We start from the raw sequence: 27,290 nt of genomic DNA, 5'->3' as shown, positions 1-27,290 counted from the left end.
CATAGCAGCTCATACCCAGTAAGTCTTGCCCCATGGATCAGTTGCCAAGACTGAAAGTCCCTGCCTCCCCAGGATTTCCTCCAAGCAATTAGAGACAGCACCTGCATGCAACCAACCTCTCCTCCTCCCTCTTCATGCCTCTTCTGGTTCCATAATACAAGGGGGAACAGGAGCTGGTCACAGTAGAAGTGGGAGACACCCATGACTCTTCACCAGCCTGACTCATTTCGGCCTCTTGGCCTCTCTGCTCCCATCCTCCTGTTGCAGCTTCTGATGCTGATTCTGGACTGCTCTCTGTCACAGACTCTCCCAGCTCACTAAGCCCTGTTACCTCTTCAGCTTCTGACACCTCCTTTTCCCAATCTTCTCCTTCTTCCCCCTATGACCACTCATTGTTGTCCCACCACCAATCCTTGGACTCTGAGCCTTCTTCCCTTGCTGGTTCCTCCCACCATTCCTCTGCATCCAACCAGTCTATGACAATAGGGCTTATTCTGAGATCAGTGGGTACAGAAGTGCAGCCTAAGATACTTTTAAGAAAAAGGAGTGACCATTGGCTCTGATAAAATTTATCAGGAAAAGTCTAGGAGAAGTTCAGAATGTTGGAGTTCCAGCTAATCAGCAGAGTTGCCTAACCCGGATCAGTTTACCTTGGCAACCGTTGTTTAGGATGGAACTCCACATCGCCTAGCAACAGTGGGCAAGGAGGATTCTTCTATTATGCCACCAAGACTTTGAAAAGTCTATTAGAACTAAAGTGGACAAATCTCAGAATGACCACAGGCTCAGTGATTTTCACCCCAAATGGTGCTCCAGCATCTAGTACTTACTCCTATAGCACCCGCCCCCGAGTTGTGCCCTCTAGAAAACGATTTCCAGATCCAACAGCCAGTGATCAGTGAGTAGCATTGCCTGACCATAATAGTCCTAGCCTCAATCCTCAGTCCCAGAGTACAGACTGTCTTGGCATGAGCAGGCCCTCACATCTCCAACTTTGGCTTTTCTACCCTATCATCTACTCTGCTTCTTCTCTCACATATGCCCACATGAGCAGTAAGTGTGTCCCCCTATCGGGGTACCTACTCTAGGGTTGCTGTATTTCCTCATACAGTTACCTTAGAGCAGTTTTCCCTAACCTTGTGCCCTCCAGCCAGATGTTTTTGGACTCCAGTTCCAATCTGCCCCAGCCTTGATGGTCAATGGTCAAGGATGAAGGGACTTGTAGGTCGCTTCCTGTTGGGTGTTTACCATGGAAATGGTGCTGTTCACACATGCTAGTTTTCCGCGGTGTCCACACAACATCATCGGCATTGCAATGCCAGCTCATATCCCCTGCCCTATTTATTCTGGATTTTCCCTTTCCATGAAAAATCTGATAAAATGTCACCAATGACAGATTCAGAAAATCTAAAGAGTAGCAGGCTGGGGAACACAGCTTGAGAGTTTAAAGCGGGGAGAAAACAAATGAACAAATGGTACGTCATCATTGTACTGTACTCAAGTTCTTAAAAGTAGAATTATCTATCGGTTGTCATGTGAATAATGTGATTTTTAAATTGGTGGTAAAATAGTAGAAAGTGATCTCTTGCACACTATATATATAACAAATGTTCCCTCTCCATGAGAAGGCAAAACCTTGTATCTCTGGATTTTTCTGTAAGTAACAAGACTACTTAATAATCTATACATGCAGTTATAAACTTTGCTGTCCTGTTTTTCAAAGCTTCTGTTTGTTACTCACTTAAGATCTTTCACTGAATTTTGTAATTCTTTTACTCTTAACCAGAACAACGCAGTACACCAGCCTCACAAAGGGGAAATGGATCCAATATGGCTCTTGTTGTGCAAATGTCCCACTTGCTAATTAATTTGTCACCTTACATAGCATTCGGCTTCATGGGGAGAATTTTCAGGCAATAACCTTTCACTTTCATGGCTTATTCTAGAGAAATTCACCCACCAGAAGTAACATGTTGTACATTATACCATTAAAGCACCTTCAAAGGACATTGTCTCCACTAAAGAATTCTGGGCACTGGGCAGTTGTACCTTGGAAGTCCAAAAGCTTAGTTCCCGAAAATTTCGGCTCTGAACATCGGCAACCCGGAAGTGACTGTTCCAGTTTGCGAACTATTTTTGGAAGCCGAACATCCGACGGGGCTCCTGCAGCTTCCGACTGGCTGCAGGAGTTTCCTGCAGCCAATCAGAAGCTGCGCTTTGGTTTTCAAACATTTCGGAAGTCGAACGGACTTCCAGAACAGATTCTGTTCGACTTCCAAGGCATGACTGTAGTTTGTTCAGGATGGCTGGGAATTGTAACTCCGTAAGGGGTAAACCACAGCACCCAAAATTATTTGAGGGAAAGATAGTGCTTGAAATGTACTTTAAAGATATTGTGTGTACACAGCCCTAGTTTAAGAGTGGAGTGGAGGTAGCCCGACAGCTATTCTTTGGGGAGGGATAATAGTTCAGTGGCAGAGCACACACCTTACATCCTAAGTTCAGTCTTTGGCATCTCCAAATGACCAGGTACCAAGGTTTGTGAAAGACTTCCACCCAAGATCTTAGAGAATACATCCACAGTGCATAATACTAGCCTGGGTGGGCAGATAGTTCATCTAAGCAGCTTTGTATGTTTTTATGCATTTCTAGGTTGGTAAGTACAGTACAGCTTTCTCTATCTTTTGTTCTTCCTTTTTCTTTTGTCCTTCATTTTTGGGTCCTTCTCAGACAGGGACAGGAAACCATTTTCAGTCCAACAGCCACATTCCCTTCTGGGCCACATACCAGTGGAGGGCAGAGGAATGAATATGAATTTTACCCTTGTACAGTAGGCTGGTTTCTACACACACCCCTCTCTATCCTCCATCCCAGCAACCAAGAACATACCCTCCAACATTTCTCCAATGAAAATGGGGGTGTCCCATTCCATAACAATAATTTTACTATTTATACCCCACATCTTTTACTGGGTCGCCCAGCCACTCTGAGCGACTTCCAACATTTATGAAAAACATAATGAAACATTAAACATTACAAACACACATACACACACACACACCTTCCCTATACAGGATTGCCTTCAGACAGCTTGGGGATTGGGTAACTCCATAGCCTCCAACATTCCTCCAATGAAAATAGGGACACCCTAAGGAAAAATAGGGACACCCTAAGGACGCGGGTGGCGCTGTGGGTTAAACCACAGAGCCTAGGACTTGCCGATCAGAAGATCGGCAGTTTGAATCCCCGCAACGGGGTGAACTCCCCTTGTTCAGTCCCTGCTCCTGCCAACCTAGCAGTTCAAAAGCACATCAAAGTGCAAGTAGACAAATAGGTACCGCTCTGGCGGGAAGGTAAACGGCGTTTCCGTGCGCTGCTCTGGTTCACCAGAAGCAGCTTAGTCATGCTGGCCACATGACCCGGAAGCTGTATTCCGGCTCCCTCGGCCAATAAAGCGAGATGAGCGCCGCAACCCCAGAGTCATCCACGACTGGACCTAATGATCAGGGGTCCCTTTACCCTTTACCTTTAAGGGAAAATGGGACATTCCAGGATCAAATCAGAAACCGGGACGGCTTCTCTAAATCAGGGACGTCCCTGGAGAATAGGGACACTTGGAGGGTCTGCAAGACACATTACCAGAGTTCCGGAACAAATTCCAGCCAGGCAAAAAACACTTGAGGAGGGTACAAAGCAGTGCCAATAAGGAATGTGGCCTGGGGAGAATCCCATCAGCTCGCTAAAGAGGCCTGGGGGTCACCATCTCTGTTCTAAGAAATATTGGATTAACAACATTTCAAACTCCACCAAACTTTTTCTTGTCTTAATTTAATGTATTTCAGTGAAGAATACCCAGTCTGCTATGGGAATCTCATGTATGACAGAAGAGTGGTTCGAGGCAACACATATGCTCTTCAGTCATTACCTTGGGTAGGTCCTTTTTACACAAATCTTTATATTTTTCTTGAACATGAGAAAACAAGCAAATGGTGGTTGGAAATGCACACATATATCCAAGAGAACACTGTTGAGGCCGGTTCACACGTTAATGTTAATCAAATGATGACTTCAGCATCAAGCAACGACTTGCATGTGTGAATGGGCCATCACAGGTTTAGCAGAGGAATGCTGCAGATTAAGAGGACATGGTTGATAAATATTCTAGGGTAAGGCACATTTAAACATATGGAAAACTACTTTGGAACCTATAGTGGATTCTGAAAGTATCCAGGGATTCCACAATTATCTCTCCAGGGGAGGGAGAACTTAGTTGGGACTGGAAAGTACATCAGAGAGAATAGTTTTACCAGGACTCTCCAATCTCAGTGCTCTGGGGAAGAGAAGTTTAAGTAAATTGCAGTGCCACCTAGAGCACTCACACTGCCACAGATTGAAGGTTATATTTAAGTCCCATTGACCTTAATTCTATGCCTATTTTCTTGAGCCCCCCATTTTTGCAATGCTATTTTCAGGCACAGATGCAACATAGTTTGGACTGAAGTATGGTGGGGGACTTCCCACACTAGGGTCTCCCACACTTGTGGGAAGGAAATGCATTCCACCACATTACCCTTATTTAATTCTTAGTAGGCGGACATCTGATCAGAATGTATGTTCCATTGACTTCAATGGGATTTAAGCAGGCTAAGTTTTCTTTGGATTATTTCTTTGGATTATTCCTGGCCTAGGACTCCAAAGGAAAGAGTTTTGTTTACTAGCCAAAAGAGGAAAAAGAAACCTTAGGTTTTCTCATCTCTACCACCATTGCTATTTTTCTAGAAAAAAGGGTGCTGGAACTCACCATGAATGTCTCCCTTGTTCTCTTATTATGGCAATGGCTCTCACCTGAGAGGTGCTGGAACTAAGTTCCATTGAGTTCTGGCTGAAATAAAGCCCTGTCTTCTGCCCAGGTTAGCTGCTATTTTAAGAGGAACTTTCCACCCCATTTCCCAGTGCCCTACTGAAACTGATCCTGTTGAGATTCAGAAGCAACGAGAAGCCCACCAGAAAATGCTTGCCAGAAAGAGAGCAAAGGAAGAGAGCGAAGTCCATGCCCCTCAGGTTGAGATTCCCCAGCTCCGGACCGATGTGCAGACAGGTAAAGCGCCAGAAATCCTTGTGCAGGGCTTTTGCTGACACAACTCACTGGTTGACTCTGACCCACACTATTTCAGTAAAGATTATTGATTGGTTGGTTTTATTTATATCCTGCCCTTCCTCCAAAAGTAGCCAATGAGAGCCATGCTCTGGGCCACTAAGAAGGGGTTTGAACCCTGGTGGAAAAAATTCAGACCTCTCCACCCTAACAAGGTCAGACCAGCTAAAAATATTTGTGGTACATGGGATATAAAATAAATGTGTGGTCTCAATTTTACATTAATGATAAATATGATCATATCTGTACCTGTTGAGGATATTAAGAGCCTAATGACTTATATCAATAATATAAGCACCCACACAATCATTGCTGAGCTTACCATACACTTTAAAAGTTAAATTTATACGTGTAACGCAACACAGTGAGTATCACATAACAACTTTGTTATATTTGTACAGCGTTCACATACAAACGTGGCTGAGCATAATAAGTTGAGACTGCATTGTCCTAATAATGTCAAAGCGCAGAAGCCAATGTTCATATTAATACTGGGAATTGCTGGGTCCACAGCACAGGTTCGCAAGCCATTATTCTGTGCATGCATTGACTATGAACCATATATTTTGGTAAGAATTACATAAAACATATGCAAAATGGTTGGGCCCCAGGCCCCGTTCTGAACCTTAGTAATTTGTACCAGCTTCCCCCACCCTGACCCCTCTTGTCAGCCCTGCCAATTTTAAATTGCAGAAGCTAGGAGCCCCCTAACCATAGTCTTCATTGTGTCACTGTTTCAGAATTGTATCTGGAAGAGATTGCAGACCGCATTATCGAAGTTGATATGGAATGTCAAACAGATGCTTTCCTGCTGAGACCAGACAGCCCCTTGTTCGTACCCTCAAAAACTGGGGCAGATGTCGCTACACAAATAGAAGAAGGAGAGGTATTCAGAGCTTAATTTACCTGATAAAACTACCTGAACAGTAAAACCCCTTCTCCTCTTAAATTAAAGTGTTCAGAAATGCTCTGCATTCACCACATTGTAAAATTCAATACTGGAAGAACAGAATAGCATGTGGATCAGTCGGCATGCAAGTTTTATCCTTTTCTGTTGACAAAATGCTTCCTAAGTAAATATGATTTAATTGGCGCTTTGGATCCAGTAGAGTTATCAAAAAGATACTATCTCTAGGTAATGGATCCCTGAACAGTTAAGTCCAGTCAAAGGAGACTATGGGGTATGACGCTCATGTCGCTTCAGGCTGAGGGAGCCGGCGTTTGTCCACAGACAGTTTTCTGGGTCATGTGCCCAGCATGAGCAAACCACTTCTAGCACAATGGAACACTGTGACGGAAGTCAGATTGCACAGAAACGCCATTTACCTTCCCACCACAACGGTCCTATTTATCTACTTGCACTGGTGTACTTTCAAACTGCTAGGTTGGCAGGAGCTGGGACACCGCAATGGAAGCTCACTCCATCACACAGATTCAAACTGCTGACCTTCTGATCAGCAAGCCCAAGAGGCTCAGTGGTTTAGACCACAGGACCACCCGCTCCTGCTATCTCTGTTGTCCAGCAGGCAGTACAGCAATTATCAGAGGTCGAGTGATGATTTTGTTATGCAATGGCAAACAGAGCAAGCGTAGTGCTAGGATTTACCTTTGTCTTGATTCTATGGCACAAAATCACCTAACGTGGAGGCCTGAAAGAAAATCACCATTCTGCCTACCTCCTTGCCATAATTTGCTACAAGTAGATTTTCTGCATGCTTAAGTGACCTTTCTCATTTGCTAGCTGAGCGCAAAATTATGTCTAAAAGGGGGAAATAGAAGCAAGTCTATTTTGCCCCTGGCTTCGGTAAACGAATTGGCTACTCCTGAACAAGGTAACCTATTTTGGCAAGAGATCTTCTCGAGTGTGCTGCTCCTGAATTACAAGCAGGTTCAGATGAAAAACAACTAATTCTAATAGGATATCCGACCCTGCCAGATTTTGCCACGAAATGAAGCTAGAAAACAGGCAACAGCTGGCACACTGGGATGGATCCAGCCATGATCATGCTTAGAGCTGACCCATGGAAATCAATAGAACTTAAATTATGATTAACTTAAGCCCCACTATTTCAATGGCTCTACGCTAAGATTGAATGTCCAGTTCCAGCCCACTATCTCCTCCTGCTAGATTTGTTAGCAGCCTTGGATTTTCTTCTGGACAGAGTTTGTTTCAAGTTCCAAACAATGTAAAAATAGTTATGACTTCAACATTTGCTATTATTAGTGTTACTGTTTGTCCGTCATTTGCAAAAGGTTAACATGCTCCTTGCAAGTGCCTTATCTAGGTTTGTCATATTTCAAAAAGTTTTTAGGAAGACCCCAAAATTGTTGAGGGATTTTTTTGTTTGTTTGTTTTAGGAAAACCCAAAAGTTGTTGAACTTTTTTACAAAATTGTGATTTTTCAATTGACTTGAAATTCCATCCGGACGTCAATCCCATGGAAATGTCTGAGGAAATCCGGATGTATGGCAACAATCTTGTCACCAATGAAAGTCTCATTTGTAATTTCAGCAATTGTTTAAGAAGTCAGTTATTTCTGTTCCCCCTTCATAAAACATAACATTATGTGTTGACTCAGCGCTGGCTTTTTATCCTCAGCTCTTTGACTTCGATATTGAAGTCAGACCAATTGTTGAAGTTTTAGTTGGTAAAACCGTGGAGCAAGCTTTGCTGGAAGTCACGGAGGAAGAAGAGCTGGCTAATCTTCAGGCGCACCAGTTTGGATATCATGAACTGCGCAACGCAGAGCTGGCTGAAGTGCAGCGCCTTGAACAACAAGAGATACGGCGGAATGAGGAAAAGGTATAGCTGATGTGAACCCAAGTTTGCTTGTTCATTTGAAAAATTCCTAACCCGCTCTTCATTCTGTATAATCACACAGAGAGAGACATCATAATAAATGTAATACTGTCGTACATTGGAAGTCAAATGGAATCCGTTCCGGAAGTTTGTTCGACTTCCAAAATGTTCGGAAACCAAAGCGCGGCTTCCGATTGGCTGCAGGAAGCTCCTGCAGCCAATCGGAAGCCGCAGAAGCTGCGCCAGATGTTCAGCTTCTGAAAATTGTTCAAGAACCAAAGCACTCACTTCCGGGTTTCGATCGTTTGAGATCCAAGGTGTTTGAGATCCAAGGTATAACTGCACAGAATAAGAGTACCCTTACACTAAAGCGGGCTGCGCACATGCGCAGAAGTGGTACCTCCGGTTGAGAATTCCTTGGGATGCGGCCGGACCTCCAGAACGGATCCTGTTCACAACCGGAGGTACCACTATATGATGTATGAGGCATCACATACAAGTGGATTTGGGACTGTATAGCTACATGCCACACTCATAGCATCTGAAGACTGGTTGGGTTTCACTAGTGGAATATGGCCAGAGCTGTGTTTTGGCAGAACTAAGGGAGCAAAAGAGATAAGCACAATAAGGGAAAGAGGCAGTGCTGCTGGTCACCTGGTCACCTAAGAGCAATTGTCACCCACCATAGGTAACCAGGCAACCACCTAGTTAGAAAGCTGCCTTCATCAAAGGCCAGACCATAAACTTTGCCATCAGCAGACAGAAATAGGTGTTATCACACAAAGGCATGGTAAGATGTGGTGAACTAAAATACAAAACAGGTAACCAGAAATAGTTCCTTTGCTGGACTCCCATCACCCCTGAGCATTGACCATGCTGGCTACAGCTGAAGGGAGCTGGGGTCCAATAATATCTTCAGGACACAGGTTCTCCACCCCTGCTTCATAGATTTGCTTATTGGAAGAAAATAAGCTTTTGAAGGCCTGGGATGAAGTACATGCTTTATTGTTTTCTTCAGTTTCCGTTTCTTGTATCGTTTTTTTCCTTTTTATGAAAATGGTTTCTTCACACATGCATGAATAAAGATTAATAAAGATTTTAATATCTCATTAAAAGTAATTAATAGGATTCTTACAGTTTCTTTTGTCAGGATTCAGCAAGCTTGAAGCTTTTCAGCACTTAATTAAAGGGGTTTTTTAAGCCCTGGCTTTTTGTTTGTTTTAGAGCACTGGAATATTTTATGCAGAGATTGGGTGGCCATCTGTCATGTATGATTTAGTTAAGATTCCTACATTTCAAGGGGTTGGATTAGATGACCTTTAGGTTCCCTTCCAGATCTACAATTCTATGGTTCCGTAGAAAAATGTCTACATTGCTTGAAGTTATATGCACCCTTTCCTTATTATTTAAAGGCTCGCCGTAAAGCGCAGCAGGTCACCGCAAATACAAAGTCGTCAGAAGTCAAGCAGAAAATTTCATCTCGAGCCTTTTCTCTGCAATACTTGTCGAACCTCATTCCTTCAGTCTTTAATGATCTTCACAATAAGGGTTTCTTCTTCGATATCATAGAAAGAGGTATGTATCATTCTTTATTGCACATAAGCTTTTAAAACGGGAATTCTGCATCACAAAGTTCAGGGCTGATTAACCCCCAGCTGAGGGTTAACCAGGCCTCCCCAAGCAAATTTTTTTCTGGTCCCCCAATTCTGGTGGCACTGGCGAAAAAGACACATATTTAAACCACTCCACCCAGTCCACCACCTTAACAGGGACGCATCTCACATCTCCCTAGTCATCAGATCAACAACCTTTTTGATAACACCCCATCCCATGATCCATGGATCTACATGGACTGTGTGCTTATGTGTGTCCTGTGTGTATACAGCCTTGTGAAGGTAGCCACACCCACAACTGGCACATGGTTGGCGAAGGGTGAACGTGCCCCTCAGACCTAAAAAACAGGTTAGCCCCCCAGTGGAAAGAATCAGCTAAAATGGACTGAACAAGGACACACACACACACACACACATATCTGCAGACAGCTGAGATATTTTGCAGTATTAAAAAGAAGAGATGTATATTTCAGACCACTCAGCTTAGAACAGAAGAATCCCGGTCATCTTTGCTTGTTCCAAAATGAAGTCCTTCTGTGAAGCAATGCATAATTGAACTACCATAAAATGTAGTGATGCCCACCAATTCAGATGACTTTCAAACAGGGCACAAGTCAGGGTGGCTTTGTATTGCCTCCCCTCTCGGAGGCAGTATGCCTCTTGAATATCAGTTGCTAGGCAGCACAAGAGGGAAGATGTCACTGCACTCCTGCCCTGCCTTTCAACTTCCCAGAGGCATCCGGGTGGCTATTGTGTGGGCTGAAGGATGGCCTTGTGGGTCTTTGGACTGATCCAGGTGGACTCTTTTGCTCTCTTACATCATATAGATGTTGAGAAAGAATTCCTTCCATATTTGATGAGCGGCGTGGTAAAAAGAATGGCGTCGAACCAGCTAGGAAGAGTAATGACTGACTGTAAGTTAGTAGAAATAAGGTAATACAGACTAGCTAACATTCTGCCATACTGATTACAGAATAGCACTGTGATCAGGGACTCAGCTACATTAGTAAAGAAACAGCAAGGGACGCAGGTGGCGCTGTGGGTAAAAGCCTCAGCACCTAGGGCTTGCCGATCGAAAGGTCGGTGGTTCGAATCCCCGTGGCGGGGTGCGCTCCCGTTGCTCAGTCCCAGCGCCTGCCAACCTAGCAGTTCGAAAGCACCCCTGGGTGCAAGTAGATAAATAGGGACCGCTTACTGGCGGCAAGGTAAACGGCATTTCCGTGTGCTGCGCTGGCTCGCCAGATGCAGCTTTGTCACGCTGGCCACGTGACCCGGAAGTGTCTCCGGATAGCGCTGGTCCCCGGCCTCTTAAGTGAGATGGGCAACCAACCCTAGAGTCTGTCAAGACTGGCCCATACGGGCAGGGGTACCTTTACCTTTACCTATAAACATGCAACACCAGATGGCGCCAGAGACCAGGAAATTTAAAAACTCAATTTTCCATAGAGATTATTTTCTTTTGTTAACAAGATCTAATTTCTGACTTATTTTTCCTGTGTTTAGATCCACTCCAAGTGTGATCTCAGGAACCGTACTTATTAACAAACAAACAAACAAACAAACAAACAAACAGAATTGACCATTACAAGTATATTTCACCATGGCTGTTATAAACACACTTATTGTTAGAACTCAGCTTGCAAATTATCCATGAAGAGTTGATGTATGTAAACTTAAGAGAAGTCCAAATGTGAGCCCAATTTTGTTTCTGGTACATAATAAGAAGGCTGATTCAAAAACTATTGAGAAAACCTAGAATGACAAGCCCAATAACAGGAATGCTTATTGAACTATTGTGAATAAGTAGTTCTGGGTTGCACCCCATTGATTCCACTCAGTGACATTAATGGACCTTCATTAACTGTTGTCTGTTAGCTACAGTGGGTCTACTTGTAGCTAATGTTCACGGCTGCCATATGTGGGGGGGGACACAATAATATTGGGGTCTTCCTTCAAAAAGCTCAACAACTTTTAGGGTGTCCTGGTCTTCATACTTTTTTAAATATGGGAACCCTCCAATGCTAGATGCAAACTTCTGTTTCTAACTGTAGATTTCATAGAATCATGTGGTTAGTGGGGATCTTATAAAGTATATTGTCCAACTACTGCTCAGTTCAAGAAACCCAGAGCTAGAACATCCCTAATAGTTGGCTGCTACTGAAAGAGCACCACCAGGGAGAGGCCACCACCTTTATAAGTAATGGGTTTCGTGGCTGAATTGCTCTTTCTGATATAAGTCAGCCAAAGTTAAATTTGGCTCAAATGATTTGAGCAGTCTCTCATGCTGAAACTAGTGGGAACATCTTTACTTCAAGTCATATCCTGCCCTTCCTTCCTCTCCTATGTATTTAAAATTTCATAAACGTGCCTAATGGGACTTTTGACTGTCTTAGGGCAGCAGACCCAGGCACCCCAAATGTCAGACATGTTTTGCTGTGCTGGGGAATCATGCATGTGCCACTGGTTTTTTTAGGACATGCAAATCTAAAGACAATACAGCGCTTTTTTCTGGGGGGACGTAGGGGTATGCACATAGCTGTCAATGTTTCCCTTTTTTAAAGGGAAATTCCCTTATTCCGAATAGGATTCCTCACAAAAAAAGGGGGAAGTTGACAGCTATGGGTATGCATACCCCTAAAATCTTTGTGAATCTAAGTTTTGCCTCATTGAGGGGCAGTATTTAAATAGGAGTAGGAAAATTAGAGTACCCCTAAACATTTTTTTTAGGAAAAAAAGCACTGGGCATATGTATCTCTTGACTATCATTGATCTTGCTAAGGAACTCCGAAAACAAGACAACACCCAAAGATGAAAAGCAGTTTCCTGCACATGTGAACCTCTGTTTCTTTCATTTTCTAGCCTTTTTGCATTTAGTTTCTGACCTATGTATGTTTGATGAACTATGTATTCTTTTCCTAATGATATCTAATATCCCCTGAGCCCTTGTGGACAACTATGCATCAAAATAAATCAGTACAATTGCCGTGCCGACTATAGCTTCAAAGAAATTGTCTAAATGGCTCATTGGATAAACTTCCATTCAAAGCAATTAAATTTTCAGGCTTAATTAATGACGTGGTTGGAAAGAGGTTGAAGGACTTTGCCGAAAATCAGCCAATTGGTCGCCTACTACGACGTCAAAAATCATGGAAAAATGCTCGTTTCCCTACTACTGGAAAGTAAAGTGGCTAAACTCCAAAGAAGCAGGTAATGGGAAAGAAATTAGGTATTGGTCCTATCAAAATGATATACAGCCTGATGATAATAATTTCAATGACTGCTGATGGCCCTGCAGGGACCAGGGCCACACTGCCTAGGCAGCGAGGTCAGAAAATTGCCTCAGGTGGCAGATCCCTCCTCTTGTGCCTTCTCTGCACCTGGCTGCCTACTTTGCCAAAATCTGCTGCTGCCTCCTCCATGCCTGCCTGCCACAGCTGTCTCCAAGGCTGCAGGCAGACACTGAGGAGGAGGAGGCAGGCGGCAGCAGAGGAGGAAGACAGGTGGGCACGGAGGCAGCAGCAGCGGGGGGGGGCAGCATTTTCTGTTTGGCCTGGAGTGGCGGGACATCCATGGCTGGCCCTGGCAGCGCCAGTTTTTAATGGGATTGCAGCTGGGGAAGGAAAGCTAAACCTCCCCTACACATCCACTGTAGTGCCCATGAAAATGACTCCACCCTCCCCAAACACATGCCAGGTATTTCCAAATCCAGGTGTCTTTGCTAGCTATGCAATTAATGTTTACTTAGGTCCTGGGATAATGAAGACATGGAGGGATCTGACCAAAATTCACTGCATTCCACTCACAATTATTTAAATGACAGAAGGTGCATTCAGGCATTATTAGAACTGAGTTGTGCGAATGTTGTGGGCAGTAGCCCTGTGCTCACATACCTGTTCATGGCTTTGCTAGATCCAGTTTCAACCTTCACTTGTTCAGCAGAAAAATATTCTGCACATGCTCAGTTAAAGGTGCTTAGGTGCCTCCTTGGGACTGCAAAACCTCATTACGCAGGTCTCCTCACCTTAGGCAAGCTTCTGAGGGCATTCAGCTACATATTCTTAGAAGCTCCCTTCAGTCCTTTGCATTGAAGATGCAAAGGTTGAAAACAGCATCCATGTGGATGTTTGCAGGTTGGGGGTGAGGTCTGTGTGCATGGCCCCCAAAATTATTGCAAGTTATTGCAATTAATGATGATGATGTTCTTATATTACCCCAGCTATTCTGGGCAGCTCCACTGGGCGTCTTAACAACACCAGTTCTAATAACACCAGAATAAGGTTTCTGTTAAGAACGTGTGTATGTTTTATTCCCATTCAAATGGATGAGATTTTAAAACGTTTCAACACTGGATAGATCAAACCTTTAACACAGAACTTGAAAATAGATTTTAATCCCTGCACTGAAGTTCAGTATGTTTTACCACTAGATGTCAGTAATGCCATTAGAAACCGAAAATTACATATCTCTTGATGAATGCCTTTGCTTTTACCCACAAACCCTCTGGTTTGCTGAAGGTGTATGCATTCCTTAATAGAGCAATCTGATGCATGTCTACTCAGACTTGTTGAATCCAGTGGAACTTGCTGCCAGGTAAGTGTGCATAGGATTGCCCACACTGGAGTAATAATCAGGAGTTTAAAGACAATTTGCGGTTGCTGTTGCATCTTTCACAATCACTCTGGCCAACTTTTATCAGTGAAAAACAAGGCCAGAGTTTGTGTTGGGGTGTAGCTCAGATTGTTGTTATCAACACACAATGCCCCCCCCCAAAAAAATCCTATATCTGAGGTAGGTTTCCTTGGGAATTCAAACAGCCAGGTCAGGAGCATATCTACATGTGTAATTCCAATTATCCTTTTGTAATAATCTCAAGAGTAGTATGTCTGTCTCTGTTAGGGGTGGAGAACCTGTAGACCTCCAGCTGGTGCTGGATTGAAACTTCCAAAATGGCCATGTTCACTGCAGCTGATGGAAACTAGACTCCAACATCTGGAGGGCCATGCGTGAGCCACTCCTCTTTGAGCATGTACCAGTCATAGTGGTGAATCACATCATTTACATGTTGAAAGACTCTTGGGAACAAGAGAAATCTGCATTGTCTCCCAGTACGTTTCTGAGCACAATTCAAAGTGTTGGTGCTTGGCCACTTACAATGTTAGCTTGCCCCAAATTAGGCAGTTTTAGGGTGGTGCAACTGGTGTGGTTGCACTGGGCGCCACACTGCAGGGAGCACCAAAACAATGCTGTAGAACAGAACGCAAGAGGCATGGAGGAGCTGAATTTTGGCATTGCACAAGGCGCCACTGAAATTTGAGAGCCCCAGGTCCGCCACTGCCAAAATGCACTGGCTCATCCTCTGCCCATCACCAAAGAATGTCTGAAGACATGGCAGAGAGTGAGGAGAGTGACTGAGGGAACAGCGGCAGAGGAAATGTGTGGAACTACAGTGGCAAGCAGCAGCACTGGACAGGGGAACCTGGTGGGCATTAGATGGGTGACACCTACTGAAGTCCAAGTCAGACTGAACATTCCCTTTCACACAGCTCTTCATAATAGTCTTCTTGCTTATGATGTGCTTGATCAGAATTTGCCAGAACCAATATCTGCTGATGAGTAAGCCTTCTTAAGGAATGCACATTTGCAGGGGGATGCTGAGTCACGTTAATGGATTGTGTTAGGTGTGGTTATGTACCAGCTCTTAGACCTGGAAATCTTGGCCAGCTGTAATAGGGAAGAGCTGAGACCCTTCTTCTTTTCTAGAATCTCTAGATATTTCTGATATACAGGAGCCAGAGCAAGCTAGTTTTATTTTTAATTTTATTTTAATTGTTCATTTAAACAATTTATATTAACTACAATAGTCCCTAAGCAGTTTACAGAGCTACAGCACAATGAATACAGCTACAATGAATACATTCCTTTAAAACAGATCTGGACCCAGGGATGGGGAATTGTGGTCTGTAGATGGCAGCTGGACTATAACTTCCATCATCCTTGAACAAACATGCTGGGGCTGATGGGAGTTGGAGTCCAACCATGTTCCCACTGAAATCAGACATGCACTTACCATTTTGGTATTTCATCACTGACTGAAAACATTTCTGTTTTGCCAAGCATTTTCAGAGAATTAATTTTATTCAGTGTCAGTCATTTATTCTCTGTTTCCTTATTTCATATTTTTATGATTTTTTTTTAACATCACAGTTTTTTAAAACGTGTTGGCAGTTTGGAAATACTTTTATAAACTGGCTAAAAAAATAAATCTGAAAGAACACTATCCCATATGTAACCTGATGTAGTTGGAGGACTGTTTTCTGTATTCCAGAGGTGGCGCTGTGTCTTTGTTTTGCCACAGTTACACTTCATCTATGGGCAGAGGTGTAAACCAGGGGGAGTTGGGAGGGGGGTTCTCGTTTCCAGGGGTTTTTTCTGGCTGAGTCAGACACTGTGAGCTGAATGCATCAGACCAGGTGGAACGGCAGGATGTATTTACTCTGCCACCTCAGGTATACCTCAAAAGCATGTGTATTGCTATGCCAACAGTTCAAGTGGAACCTTGCCACTTAAAAGAGCACCGCTGCATTCCACTGTCGAAAAGCAGTGTAATCTTTAACCACACCTGAAAGCAGCCCCACCTTTTCAAAACTGAACGTCTCTTGTGCCAGCTCTGTAGAACAATCTGAAGTTGTTAATTAAGCCCATGTTATAAAGCCAAGTTTGAAAGTGAAGTACCGAGAGAATTAATTATTACATTTTCCGAAGGGTCTAAGTGATGCTCCTTCAAGCCTCACTGTCTGGGCAGCAAGTCTACATGTGTAGATTTCTTTGGCTCTCTAATTCTTTGGAGTAAATGAAGCAGTGACTTGCATGGAGCAGTCAGCCCCACTTTGCCAGGTGACGCTGTAACTCAGTGGTGGAGCTTAGGCTTTGCCTTGCCAAAAGATCCCAGGTTCAATCCCTATCTGAAACCCTGGAAAGTTGCTGCCACCCTGTGTAGACAATACTAGGCTAGATGGGGACCTTCTGGATGCAAAGCAGATGCTCTGAATGATCAGCAAGTAGGTACAATGGTACTGCCTAATAACAAAGGTTTGGATTTGTATCGAGCAATTCTTTTTCATATATTTATATCACAGCAAAGTTAAGAAATTAGTGCGTCTGATTTCAGTGGGAAAGTTAAGCAGGTGCTTAACTTTCTCCTGCCGAAGTCAACGTTGAACTTTTAAATGTTTGGCTGGATTGTGTCGTAAGTCTTGATGCAATGTACTTTTAAGATAATGGTGTGAACTGGAGATGATAAAACAAAAGAATGAATAAAATCAAGCACTTCCTAAAAAGTGATGTAGAGCCAAGTTCTCCAAACCCTTTCCAGGTTGTCAATGTCCTTGCTTACATATTCAAAATGGGCTCTCTCCAGTGTGAAGGTTGTAAAGCATTTTTAAATACTTAGATGATAAAAGAGACAATGCACAGTTTTAACATAAACTTTTCTGTGTTTTAACAGGGATCTTTAATATATTCAAGAAGATTGCACATTGTTATCTGGGAACATCGACCAAATATTGAATTTGTCCTGAAAATTATCTCCAGGGCAAATAATAAAATGAAAATTACTGTTTTGTTTTTTTCCTAATGTTGGCAAACTTGATAATTTTATTACAACAAAATTGTTTGTTCTAATCTTAGCTGTATGTTTTGCCCTTATCTCTCTTATTAGTTATTGTTATTGTTGTAATCAACAGCATAGTTGATTAAGATGAGAAGAAAATTTCATAAATGTTGCATGTGTATATTTTTCTGTACTTTGGGGGTGAGATCCAAGGTAGATCCAAGCAGGGATCTACTCACAGAATGGGACTTCTGCTTCTGCTTCCTCTTGCAGTCCTCCTTAAGCTCACCAAATCTGTGCTGGACTGTTGGCACAGGTTTTGGGGAGGTGTGGGGGTAAGAAGAAACCAGAAGTCCCGCTGTCCAAGCAAATTTTCATTGCCCTAGCAGGCAGACATCACCGGATGTTGCCCAGAGCTTTGAGTATGCTGTTTTTATTCATTTTAATATTGTTGGATTTTTAATTGTTTAAATGTTGTTTAATGCTCTAGAAGTGGTGTGGAGAAAACGTTTCTGAAGGGTGTAATATAAATCCTATCACTGATAAGTAGAAGCAGATTGTACTCATTCTTTATATGTGTGTGTTTCACCACTTGAGCCAAAAGAGAAAGCGCTGCCTGGCCCTGCCACTGCAGCCCCCACCGTCATACCTGCTGCCGCTGGAGCCGCTTCTCCACCTGCCCTGCCACCTCTGCCGCTGGTGAAGCGGTGCCATCATTGGCGTCAATTTTGGGTTGGATCTCACCTGATTGGGCCAAAACGAGTGCTGTTACTGCACTAGCGGCAGGGCAGGTGGGGCCCCTGCAGGACTAATGCCTTGGTGGCTGCTTCTGCCTAAGACAGCTTCCTCAGTCGTTCTAATGACTGAGCTGGCTCTGGTTTCATTGTGTAAAGAGAATTTAAATGCATTTAAAAAAATAAATGAACGTTCTAAAGTTAGAAACCGCTTCCTTATTTTGTAATATACTGCAACCCCACCTCCCCCATTATATTTCGTTAAACTATGGATTGTGAAGTTTAGGCCTGCAGAACATGCAAGGGCAATTCTGCTTTTTCCCTCTGTTTCATTTCTGTCTTCAGAAAGCAAGAATCATAGAATCATATAATGGTAGAATTGGAAGGGGTCCCAAGGGTCATCTAGTCCGGCCTCCTGCAACGCAGGAATCACAGCTAAAGAATCCCTGACAGATGGCCATCCAACCTCTGCTTTAAAACCTCCAAGGAAGGAGAGCCCACCACGTTCAGAGGGAGTCCGTTCCACTCACTGTTTTTTTGAAAGAAAAATCGGTGTCTGTATGCTTTCCTTTGCCTGCAGCCACAGGAAGCAGCAGCAACAGAGGAGGAGATGGCAAAGGTGTGGGGAGGGGCGGAGCAAGCACATGCGGGCGCAGGCATGTGGCAGCAAAATTGGGGAGGTTGAGAGAGAGAGGCGGTGGTATGCCGTACAGACCGAAAAAAGCACTGGTTCCATTGTCAAACAGCTCTTACAATTAGAAAATTCTTCCTAATGTTTATTTGCAGTCTGCTTTCCTGGTGGCGCTGTGGGTTAAACCACAGAGCCTAGGACTTGCCAATCAGAAGGTCAGCTGTTCGAATCCCCGCAACGGGGTGAGCTCCCGTTACTCGGTCCCTGCTCCTGCCAAACTAGCAGTTCAAAAGCACACCAGTGCAAGTAGATAAATAGGTACCGCTCCCGCGGGGAGGTAAACGGTGTTTCCGTGCACTGCTCTGGTTTGCCAGAAACGGCTTAGTCGTGCTGGCCACATGACCTGGAAGCTGTACGCTGGCTCCCTCGGCCAATAAAGTGAGATGAGCGCTGCAAACCCAGAGTCGGCCACGACTGAACCTAATGGTCAGGGGTCCCTTTACCTTTACTTCCTGTAATTTGAATCTGTTGGTCTGGTTCCTTCTGGAGCAGCGGAAAGAGGGGCTTTTTTTTCTTTTTCTTTTTTTTTTTTTGCATTTAGAGTGTAATTTATTTTCCAGGGGGCAAAGAATCAAACTACATGTGAAGCATCAACATCCTTTGTAGTGGTGCAAAAGTGTGTTTGTTTTAATGTGGATCAGGACCACAGCACTCGGGGAGAGGTTAACCATTTCCTCCCTGCCAGATACCTGTGACACAGACACTCATTCCCAGTGGCGTAGTGTGGGGGGTGCAGGGGGGGCCGGCCGCACCGGGCGCAACATCTGGGGGTTAGGGTTAGGGGGCGGAAATCCACGGGTTAGGGGGCGCAAATCCACGGGTTAGGGGGCGCAAATTACTTGCCTTGCCCCGGGTGCTGACAATCCACGCTACGCCACTGCTCATTCCCTCCTATTAGCCCTGGCAAAGAAGCTGCCATTGCCATCACTGTGAACAATATTTCCTCCTTTTGTCTTTTTTCCCATTATTAGTTCACAATTCCAGGGCTGTTTATAGCATAAGACATACAGAACACTTTACAGCCGCAGTGGCATTGCAATATAAAAGTTTAATCATCAAATAAAAATTTAAAACACTCTCAATAATTCAGCCATCGTGGCTAATTCCCATCAATAGACAATGCATCTAGAGACCTCTGTAGTCATGGCTTCTTAAATTATTCTCTTTTCAGACCTATGAACCACAGCACCCCTTAGAGAACAACAAATTACAAACTGGCTTCATACTGATTTCAGTGTGTGGTCATTTTGTAATTGAGGTATTCAGTTTATTTTTATTTTTATGTATTGTTTATTAAAGTTGTATACCGCCCTGTACCTGCAGCTCTCTGGGTGGTTCACAGGATAAAATTGCAATATGAAAACACAAAATACATAAGCAAAATAAAAACACCCCCCCCCCAAAAAAAAACACACAACCCCCTTTAGGCCAGGAATGGGGGATCTGAGGCCCTCTTGATGCTGCTTTCTTCATCCTGACCATTGACTACACTGGCTGGGATGGATGTGAATTTGACTCCAACAACATCCAAGACGTGTTGAGCACAAGGAATGTGTGATGTGACAGAATCATGTCCAGCATTTCCACACTCCCTGCAAGCAGTAGTCAATGATGAGGATATGCTGCTATGTACAATGACATAATGTCACGTTTCTTTTATGAGATATTGCTAGAAACACATGAAGTGAGAGGCTGGTTGGCGGCACTCGTGTCCTTGTCCCCCCATGATATCTAGTTAGGCCGAAATTTTCTTCCTTTCCCCCTACCCCCTAGCTTTATAATGTTTCTCAACGAGGCTTTAAACCAGCACAGAACCCATATTGTATAACTGCACAGAAATCATGAAGATAGGCCAAAAATTACCATTTTACGGCTATACAACCAGCTACTCACCAGACCCTGAGAAGTAAAACTAATGCAAATGGTTTAATATTGTGTGTTTTTCTTCGGAAACTGTAGTCCATTTTTGTTTCTCAGAAGGTCACTTGTTTGATATTGGGACATTTCCACTGAGTTGATGTTTGCAAATCCAGTGTATTTCTATAATCATATCTATACTTTCCAGATTACTTAGGTAAAAACAAACACAATGTGACGATAGTTCTATGGTATAAACTTTCTTTGACGATAAAAGCCCCACAGTGTTTTCCCAATCTGGCTTATTACATAGCATATGTTCTATGATCAGCTAATGGTTCTAGCTGGCAAGGAATCCAATATTAAACAAGTCCCCCCCCCCCCACTTCCATTCTCCTGAATACAGTTTAGATGATATAAACGGGGTGTATGGGGTATGAGGGGAGAAGTAGTACCTCTGGTGGGGGACACATTGTGCTCCTCCTTCTGGCATAGTTTGTCCACCTTTGGTCCCCACCCTGCACTCAGCCACACCCTAGGAAATGGATTTGATTGGCCGGCTAAACCAGGTGAGGGTAACTGATGGGTCTCAAACCCTTGGTGGGTTAGGGACTTCTCCCACATGTGAAGGCAGCAGATTGAGCAGATGAGACTAATAGTGGGCCTTGCGGTCAAGAAAGCAGTTTCTGCATGTGCTGTAAAGTGAGGGGCAGACGAGTCCTTGGGAATAATTCAGACGGAAATTCCCAGGTGTCAAAAAAGGTTATTTATTTATGTATGCCATGACTGCTGCCCATGTTTTGTTAGCCCCAAAATGGAAAACGAGCGAGGTCCCAACTAAAGAAGAATAGCAACTTAAACTGATGGAATATGCACAGCTTACGGACCTAACATACAGAATAAGAGAACAAGAAGAACATACATTTAAATAAGATTGGAAAATGTTTATTGAATATATGGGGGGGGGGAATTGTGTGCACTTGGAAACATTGGCAGCATTAAGATAAATTCAACAGTGTAAATAAGTTTTGATGGATGCAGTAATGGAATACTGAATGGTTTAGTTCATGTAAAATAGGCAGGGATTTATGTTATGCGAAATGAACCACGGAAAGAGAAGAAGGGAAGTCATTGATATTTTAAGGTTGTTTAAATGAATATTCTAAATTGTAAATCAGAAAATTTAATAAAAATGATATTTAAAAAACAGAAGACTAAAGTGGGGGCAGATGAGACATGTCAACCTGGGAAGGTAGCCCATCTAGGAGAAGGAAAACTCTGGTCCTAAACCTTCACTGCCTTGTGGGATATCTTCAGGAGAAAAAAAACGGCCAAGGAGAAACTCTACACAAATCCAGAGTGGAGTCCCTAAGGCAGTTGAATAGTGCCTTGCACACCTCCTTCCGGCAACTCCTGCAGCTAAGCTGGTGTATTGCTCTGCCAAATGTATTGCTCTTCTTTCCTTTGGACCACGTCAGCGAGGCCGAGAGAGGGATCTTCTCATCTGGGCAGCCCAGGACCTCCCAACACTCTGCCCAGGCTTGTGCCCCAGGGAGGTCACTTCAGTGCTGCCAGCACAGCAGTCTGACTTCACCCCAGAGGTGCACTCCATTGTCTCTTGAAACAAAAAGATGCCAACAACAAGGTAGCAAGGAGAAGGGAGAGGGGTTCTCATGGGATCCCCTCCATTTGCCAGGTAGCACAATAAATATTACACATTACTTCATATTTGCTTTCTTATCTTTGTACCTCAAAATGGCTTGCAACAATTTAACTCCAACACAAATCGCTTTTTAAAAAAACAGTAAAACCAAACACCAAAATCCAGAGCAAACCGTCACATCAGGGAAGTGCTTTTTTTCAGAGACAAACTACTGGCCCATCTAGCTCAGTGCAGTCTGAACTGCCTAGCTGCAGCTCTTCAGAGTTTCAGGCTGGTGTTCCCCAGTCCTATCTGGAGATTCAACTTGGGGCCTTCTGCACACAGAGCAGGTGCTTTACCACTGAACTATGGTCCTTCCTATAAAGTAAGATTCCAATTCTCTAGTTTCCAGACCTGCCTGGAGATGCCAGAGCTAGAAAATGGGTGGTTGTGTATTCAAAGCACATGCTCTGCCACTGACCTATTTCTGTATGTTCGACCTTTGTCTTCTAATGCTTATGCCTGAGAATTGCTAACTTGCCTACTGTATTTTTGCAAGGGAGGAGGATAAGAAACATAATAATTTGACTCTGCCTCCAGTGGACCCCTGGCTCCATCTCCCATGAGCGGCTCTGACCACTGCTCCACCAGCTCAAGGGATTACTAGCCACCACTGCATGGGGGAGATGGTGGAGGTTGTATGAATGCTCAGGAAGAAGCTACAAGGTAGAAAGTGCAGCAGAGAGAAGATTTTTATGAGAGACTGGAAATCTAGGCTTGCCATATGACAGGAAAATTCCTGACATGTCCTGGTTGTCATGTGTAAAAATGGCGTCAGGGGGGCATTTTGCTGAACTGGCAAAATGTCAGGGGGAACCCGGATGTATGGCAACACGATACAAAAGCAGCGGAAGCAGCTCCAAAAGCTTAAAATCACTATTTTGGGGAGAGCTCAAGAATTTGGGTTTGTTCCCAAAGAAATCTCAACAATTTTGATGGGTATCTTAAGGAAAGCTCGACAATTTTGGGGTCTTCCCTTAAAAAGCTCGACAACTTTTTGAAATGTGGCAACCCTAGGGAATGTCTCCCATATTTATTATATCTTTAGTGAAAAATCTTTAGGTGGGGATTTAGGAGACCCCTAAATAGCCCAATAAGGCCTGAGCATGGTCAGTGGATATGGAATGGCTGGCTGGCCAGTCAATTTTTGCTGGGAGGGAGGAAACTGTGCTGAAAAACAAATTGGATAGAGTAGCCAGAATCATGAAAAGGGAACAGTCTAACACTGTCATCCCAAACTCTCCCCCGCCCTCAGATGCTTATTTGCAAAAACATTAGAGACAGGAGATTGTCTGCAGTGTCTCACCTTGTTTGCCCCTCTCAACAGTGAAGGAAGGACTTCTACCAGAAACTTGGCCTACAGTTAGAGTACCAAAGCATTAATCTTTTGAGCAGGATAAACATTTCAAGTAAGCAGTGGGGAGAGGGGAGAACGCTGTACACACAAGAGGGTGTGTTTCATAAGCATGAGAACAGTGAATCCTTGTGAAAATAAAACTGGCAGAATACTGCCAATATAATTGTTTGCCTGAAATAATCAAGAGCAGTGGCAGTGGTATAAGGCAAATTCATTTTTGTGGACTGACCAACTGATGTGCATAACTTAGGTCACAAATGATTTTTAAAAAATTATTGCTGTTGTTTTGAGCTCACCTTAGCTTCAGTGTGGGAGCCAGTGTGATGTAGTGGTTAAGAGCGGTAGTCTCGTAATCTGGGGAACCCGGTTCGTGTCCCCACTCCTCCACATGCAGCTGCTGGGTGACCTTGGGCCAGTCACACTTCTTTGAAGTCTCTCAGCCCCACTCACCTCACAGAGTGTTTGTTGTGGGGGAGGAAGGGAAAGGAGAATGTTAGCCGCTTTGAGACTCCTTAGGGTAGTGATAAAGCGGGATAGCAAATCCAAACTCTTCTTCTTCTTCAGTCTGCCCTGTGTTATGATGTCTATTAACAGGCCTAGTATGTAAATACATTAGAATTCAATCTCTTCTTTCTAATTCTTCAAACAAATAAAATCCTTGAGCTGTGGAACCGCATAAAGCAGAGTTCCATTGCGAATTTTGCCACACAAGTGAAACAGCAGCTTTTGATCCCCCTAAGGGGCAGCTGCATATTCCTGCATTGCAGGGGGTTGGACTAAATGACCCTCAGGGTTCCCTTCCATCTCTATGATTCACTGTTGTCTCAGTAACACCCAGTGTAATGTTATGAACACAACTGCCACCAGCCATCTTTCTTTTTTCAATAGAAGAATTTATCCCTTTCACATGGAAATCCAGCACACAATCCCATTTAATTATCCTTAAAAGTCACTCAGAGTCACTGGGTAAAACAGATGAGTTGGCCAGAAATATAGGAATAAACAGGTGCTGCTTCAAATCCAAAGGGGCGCCTTCCTCCCCTGCTCTCCCCTAATGTAACTCCTGCTCTGCATCACCAAGACTGGGTATAAAAAAACAAAATGGGAGTTACCACTTCACAGGGTGGAGATGATAAAAACAAAATTCAGGCTCATATAAGTCCCATACCTATCTGGAGTCAATTTCTTCCTAATCCCAATAATTTCAGCTGGTGAAATCTTACAGTGCAAAGGCTTAAAGGACAATGCTGTTGTTGCATGCCGCCAGAATCTTAAAAGCAATGAAAAATTCCAGGCGCTCACCCAGGGTTTGGTTTGCTTGGCTCTTTCAACAATTTGAATCCTTGTTTAGATTTTAATAATTGCTGGATTCAGGAATTGGAAGGTGGCTCAGGTATACATCCTACCCGCCCGCACTCCCCCCCCCCAAAAAAAAGAAACCTCGTAACAATGCTTTTTTGCTCTTGTGGAGATGTTATCTAGTGGCATAATTACTAGTTTTTGCACTTGCTGCTTAGCTGTGACATGTAAACCTAAGAGATATTCAAATGTTCAGGAAACTAGCTGCACCACCTCATTATGCACTGTGAAGATTACATATTTGAAGGTAGTCTGGTGTCAAAATCACCCTGCATGTGCAGGGTTGGGGAAGCAGATTATACTTATGATTCACATAAACACCGTATATTCAAAGCACCCTTATACCACTTTAACAGTCATGGCTTCCCCCAAAGGATACTTGGAACTGTAATTTGTTAAAGGTGCTGGGAACTGTAGCTTTTTGAGGGGTCTCCTATCAACTCTTGGCACCCTTAACAAATTAGAATTCCCAGGATTCACTGGGGAAACTATTACCATTCAGAGTGGTATGGTGAGTGTGACCATGGTTATTTAGGGCAGTCTGCACCAGAGAAGTGATCACACACCACCTCTAGCAGTAATTCCAGATCTGTGCAAACTGTACATTATCGTTTTGGCCTTCTCAATGCATGAGCATCTACAATTAGGAGAAAATACAACTCTGTATCTCATTTCAGTGTGAAAGTGTCAGAGTTCATTTTATTTCAAAACATTTATACCCTGCTTGATTAAAAAACAACAAGCCTCAAAGCAGTTTCCGCATGTTGACAATCTGAATTTAAGATAGATTTAAGCTTGCTGGTGCTTCTGGTGAATTCTCTCACACACATCATGGATGTTGGCTTACATTTTGTATGTTCCATATTATTTTATAGATACTATTTCTGCAAGTTTGCCATGGCCTTTGGACAGAACAATAAACTTATGAACAGAACTGAATTAAAGGGTGTTGACAATAGCGCATCAACGGTGTGACTAAGCATAATAAGGCAGCTTTCGGTGTCCCTAAATAAAGAACATACAGGCGGGGAAAAGCACCGGGAAGGAAGGAATACAGAAACCCTACTGGTCCATTAGCTCAGCCTGGAAGGGGCTTTCCAGGGCTTCATAATCTCCAGTGTTTCTTCCCAGCTCAACCTGCAGGTGCCAGGGACTCAACCTGGGATGTCCCAGATGCCAAGCACCTCCGCTACAGCCGTCACCTCGAACCCACAGAGGCGCACAAAGCAGTGCAACAGTGAGCTGCCGTGATGCCCGCCGATTAGTCCATTTTTAACCAAGCTGTGGAGAAAGGTACTCGCGCTTATGACAGCTACAAACAGCGAAAGGGGGGAGGGGATCCTAACTTGTCAAAATCCAGAAGTGTACCCTGCGCCAAGCCACAAAGCGGTAACGATAACGGCCGAGGGCAGAAAACTTCGCGTTCTCGACGCCTCACTTTTAATATACGGATACAATGCAAAGAACGTGCAGGCGGCTTTCCAGGCCGAAGGACGAGAAGCCGCAGGTAAGGGAGAGGCACCTGCGTAGCCTCTTGGCACGTCTTCTCGGCCCGTTGCAACGCCCTGCTACTTATAGGGCGCTATTTTCACCTCCCGCGCTCATTGGCCGCCGGGCCTTTGTGACGCCACAATCGCACCCAGGGCAAAGTTCCACCGCCCTCCCTTTCCCCGGGAGAGCGAAACTAGGCTGGGCGGCTGGGCGGCGATCCAGCAGGAGGCGGAAGTTGCTGCCTCCGCTTCGCCGGCGCGCAGCTTCTCTGGCTGAGCCTCCCAGCGAGACCGCCCGGCGCTTCCTGGCGGAGGAGCAGTTGCTGCTCTGCGGCCTCCGCCACGTGGCGTGGAAGTTATGCCATTAGGACTCGCGGGGCCCGCGGGCAAGAGCAGGCACTTGCGATGGGGGCGGCTGACTAGGTTTTCGATAATAATAATAATAATAATAATAATAATAATAATAATAATAATAATAGTTCTTGTTTAATGTTTCAACAGCCATCTGTAGGGCAAATTCAGCTAGCCACATAGTTCTGGTGGTGGCAACAAATGCTGCCTCTATCCATGGGTGTAGCGACGAGGGGCAGCTGCCTCCCTTCTTAAATCAATCAAAATCGATACAAATCTGAGGTTCTGCCCCCCCATAACAAAAATCCTGGCTACACCCCTGCCTCCATGAAGCGTATAACCTCACAGTGAGGGGGGGAAATCTCAAAAGTGAGACTGCGAAATAGATATTTCATCCATATTCGTGCCGAGAGAAAAAATATTTGTACTCTGGGCCCTGCTTTATAGATGGGTACTCGGAACAGCAATAATTACAGACAAGGGTAGCTATGTCTCTATTGCCAGCTCCATTTGAATTCTACCGGAGAGCTCCACTTTTTCTGTAACCTCTTCTGATTCTTCCCCTGGCCCAT

At 44.0% G+C, this 27,290-nt stretch overlaps 1 protein-coding gene and 1 long non-coding RNA gene across 2 annotated transcripts; one reads left to right on the top strand and one right to left on the bottom strand.

Annotated features, from left to right (window-relative positions):
* Window positions 1–729: 729 nt before the first annotated feature.
* RSPH3 (radial spoke head 3) lies at window positions 730–17,253 on the top strand. The gene is made up of 9 exons (XM_083496590.1): window positions 730–898; window positions 3,843–3,930; window positions 4,954–5,098; window positions 5,896–6,041; window positions 7,755–7,958; window positions 9,368–9,530; window positions 10,396–10,482; window positions 12,630–12,775; window positions 17,073–17,253. Exons 1-8 carry the CDS (start codon window positions 774–776, stop codon window positions 12,749–12,751), a joined length of 1,080 nt encoding a protein of 359 aa, XP_083352716.1. The 5' UTR covers window positions 730–773; the 3' UTR covers window positions 12,752–12,775; window positions 17,073–17,253.
* A 7,179-nt stretch (window positions 17,254–24,432) lies between these two features.
* LOC310703535 lies at window positions 24,433–26,443 on the bottom strand. The gene is made up of 3 exons (XR_014524230.1): window positions 26,333–26,443; window positions 24,687–24,736; window positions 24,433–24,600 (listed from the first exon to the last, which is right to left on the bottom strand). It is a non-coding gene; the product is annotated as an uncharacterized lncRNA (long non-coding RNA).
* Between the last annotated feature and the right edge of the window lie 847 nt (window positions 26,444–27,290).

Source organism: Podarcis liolepis, assembly GCF_965112155.1.
Source record: "Podarcis liolepis genome assembly, chromosome: 3".
In the NCBI taxonomy this organism is placed as follows: Eukaryota; Metazoa; Chordata; class Lepidosauria; order Squamata; family Lacertidae; genus Podarcis; species Podarcis liolepis.
This window is presented reverse-complemented; position numbering and strand designations above follow the sequence as displayed.

Bases quoted from the DNA above. Each gene is read 5' to 3' on its own strand.
- RSPH3 (XM_083496590.1), top strand. From the start codon at position 774: ATGACCACAGGCTCAGTGATTTTCACCCCAAATGGTGCTCCAGCATCT. The intron at 6,042-7,754 runs GTATTCAGAGCT...TTTTATCCTCAG, and splicing joins CACAAATAGAAGAAGGAGAG to CTCTTTGACTTCGATATTGA. The intron at 7,959-9,367 runs GTATAGCTGATG...TATTATTTAAAG, and splicing joins TACGGCGGAATGAGGAAAAG to GCTCGCCGTAAAGCGCAGCA.